General features: G+C 37.7%; 1 protein-coding gene across 1 annotated transcript; it reads left to right on the top strand.

Annotated features, from left to right (window-relative positions):
• The first annotated feature begins 579 nt into the window (after window positions 1-579).
• On the top strand, window positions 580-1,547 carry LOC129722867 (uncharacterized). Its single transcript, XM_055676673.1, has 2 exons — window positions 580-922; window positions 979-1,547. The coding sequence occupies exons 1-2, from the start codon at window positions 601-603 to the stop codon at window positions 1,413-1,415; spliced, it is 759 nt and encodes a 252-aa protein (XP_055532648.1). The 5' UTR covers window positions 580-600; the 3' UTR covers window positions 1,416-1,547.
• Window positions 1,548-3,110: the final 1,563 nt, after the last annotated feature.

Below are 3,110 nucleotides of genomic sequence, written 5' to 3'. Positions count from 1 at the left end.
TCTCAAAGATTACACGACTGATTAGAACATAACTAGTGTCTGACGAACGAGTTATCTCTCAAACTCACAAATAACAAACTTTATAACAATTTGATACGTGGTTCAGGAGTTATGGAAAGAAAAGATATTCGAAGACTATCTGATCGCTAGGTGGATTAATTTGGGTTTTTATCAATATTTTTTAGATCGTTACGAGTTCTATACTCTATGTTCAAGACTACAATATTCGGCCTGTTGAATTACAGTTAATGCTAAGCACAGCAGGGATAAAATTTAGCTACAAACCTTCACCATATTTTTCGCTTATCTGCCATATATCACACCAGAATACGCACACATCAGTAAACAATTTTATTGCTCTCAAGTGTGCACAACCTTCGCAAAGCTCCCCACCTTACAACACCTTGAGCCATACAAAATTGTATTTGAAAATATCACTGCGTGCAATCTTATCAAATTTTGTGTTATTTGTTTTTATGTTATTAGGTTTACATACCATAGTAATCTCCACCATCGAGATTGAGAATTTTTAAGTATAAATACTGATGCTTTCCACCCACAAAGCATTCGTTACAGAATTGGATATCGCAGAGCATTATCATGTTGGCGAAAGTATTCCTTCTGGTGCTAGCTGTCCAGGTTTGCCGTGCACAGCCCGCCGAGGTACCCGGAACACTTCAGACCTCTTCATCACTGTTTCTACCGGTAGCAACAGCAGCTTTCACGTGCACTGGAGGATACGATACTGGTTGCAAGGACTGCCTCACGCAAACGCAATGTATGGGCAACGCAAATCAAATTGACTCAGCGTGTCCGGCATTTGCACCAAACTGTTATAAAGGATCGTGTTCTACAACGATTGATACTGCATCAGGCTGCAAAGTTGCAAAAATCAAATGCACCGGAGAAGGAGTATACCCAGGTATGTATATAATTCGATTGTATAGGTGCAATATTAGAATTTTCTTTTATTTACAGATCCAAATACATGTCAAGCTTACCATTATTGTTCGGCAGCAGGTGAGGATTCGGATGTCTATACCTGTGCTGTTGGATATGTTCTGAACCCAGCCACCTTGAAGTGTAGAATATTGTCCAACTCGGCGGATTGTGTGACCGTTAAGTGTCCCGCCGCGACTGGCTTAGTAGCATTCGGTACGAGTAAAACATATTATGCTCTTTGCCTCTACACAAATAATGCTCTTTCACAAGTATTGATGTTTAAATGTTCGACCGGGGCCACATTTGACGGCAAAACCTGTGTATATCAGTGCTCAAGGGAGGGAAATTTCGTTGATAGTAATAACTCCGCTAAATACTATCAGTGCTATATTCTGAATGGAAAGTGGACATATGAAAATCTTGCCTGTCCAGTTGGTAAAAAGTTTAATGCCACTCAACAAATATGTTTGTAACAGAAATCACACCGTTGATCTAGTGCTGAAAACCAGTTATTTTGAACTAATAAATCTATCTCAGTTTAGTGGTGATCAATAGCAACTTTGAAAACAAAATGAAATAAAATGGTGAATGTTTCAAACAGAAAATTTAACTCGTCTAATTTCAAATTCTTTGGCATTGAAAGAGTAGCGCGATATTGCTCAACAATCTGAGAATTTTTATCTTTGACGGCAAGTCCGCAAGTTTCAATGCAAGTGAACGACTGTGACTTCAATTTGCTCGAAATATTGTCTTTTCTAATTTCAGCTGAAGAAAACCTGAAAGTTAAATTTTTTATCAAACGAAACAGAATTGGTTTAAAATGTGTTTGTAAGGAAATTACATTCGCTTATATGTTTCGCGGGTCCACGTTGAAACTGCTTTAGAATTTGTAATTTCATTCAGTTCACTACGTTATTGATTAACCATTTGATACCTAAAGTAAATATTACAGTAATAATTCCGCGATAGTTGCGGATTTCAGATATCGTACCAGATTTGAAAATAGGTATCAACAAAGAAAAAATTCTGGACATTTCCATATTGTGATGTAGAACTACATCTATCAGAAAATTCTGCAACATAGGGATGCGTAGTAGAAATTGAAAATGAAAAAGTTTTTTTTTATAAGTCGGTTAATTTTTAACGGATTTCCTTCATTCTTGCAGCAATTGATTGAAAACGTGCAGAAAATTCGATTATTCGAACTATTATACTATTGAAAATTGTGGAGCCTTGTTGAAACCTGTGTTGTTAGTCTCGCTTATAAACAGTATTCAACACCTCGAGTGAGATTCTCGCTGCTACCGATATAACACACTAGAGTATTCTCCTTTCAAATTATTTCTCGTTATTTTTCACTTTCTTCTTTACTCGCATTCGCTCTCGAAATCATATGTACGAACTCGTGTCTCTTTTCCTACTCACGTCTTCTCTCGTACTCGCGAGTATGACCAGCCGAAGACAATTGTTTCAAGATGCAGTGCGATGATTGCGAAGGGACAAAACTATATTTCGAATTGGGTATCGGACTACTTCGTCAGCGGTTTAATCCGACTGGTTTTTTTTTTTTTTTTTTTAGTTTAAATAGTTTATTTAACACGGCACGATACATTTTATGTTTCACTGAGCCAAATACAGTTCGTATTATTTCTACGTTAGCAGGAGAAAGAGGGAGGCACATTTTTAATTCTCGTGGCCGACTACGAGCTAGTGGGGATTTAAGGTGAGAGGAGGGGAGTTACAATTTTTACTTAAAACTATTTGATAACTTTGAAAACATTTTGTTTTTTAACTGGTAGAGCAATAATCTTCTTGTTTGTTGTTCTTTAAAATATTTGTGTAGCATAGTTGCAGGCTCTTCGTTTCCGTGTCTTCAGAATAGTTTATCTGTATCCGTAATCTGACAAATAGACGAAAGAACATTTAATTTTAATGTCAGCATTCTTTAGAAAGCAGTATAGCTGTCTCATGTACTGGAGGTCACCGCTTCCCAGAATGTCTCTAACGGGAACGTTCGGTTGATTTCCTCGGGCCCGAAGTAAATCTATCAGCTCGGACCTAACACCACAGAATTCGGTACACGACCAAACAACATGCTCGATATCATGGCAGCCATCGCCGCAAACGCAGTGATTACTGTCTACAAGCCCTATACGAAAGAGATGCGT

Source organism: Wyeomyia smithii, chromosome 2 (genome assembly GCF_029784165.1).
Source record: "Wyeomyia smithii strain HCP4-BCI-WySm-NY-G18 chromosome 2, ASM2978416v1, whole genome shotgun sequence".
NCBI lineage: Eukaryota > Metazoa > Arthropoda > Insecta > Diptera > Culicidae > Wyeomyia > Wyeomyia smithii.
The sequence above is the reverse complement of the archived record's forward strand: the minus strand, read 5'-3'. Positions and strand labels throughout refer to the sequence as shown.

Excerpts from the sequence above, each read along its gene's own strand:
- LOC129722867 (XM_055676673.1), top strand. The coding sequence starts at position 601 with ATGTTGGCGAAAGTATTCCTTCTGGTGCTAGCTGTCCAGGTTTGCCGT. Across the intron at positions 923-978 it reads CGGAGAAGGAGTATACCCAG|ATCCAAATACATGTCAAGCT; the intron begins GTATGTATATAA and ends TTTTATTTACAG.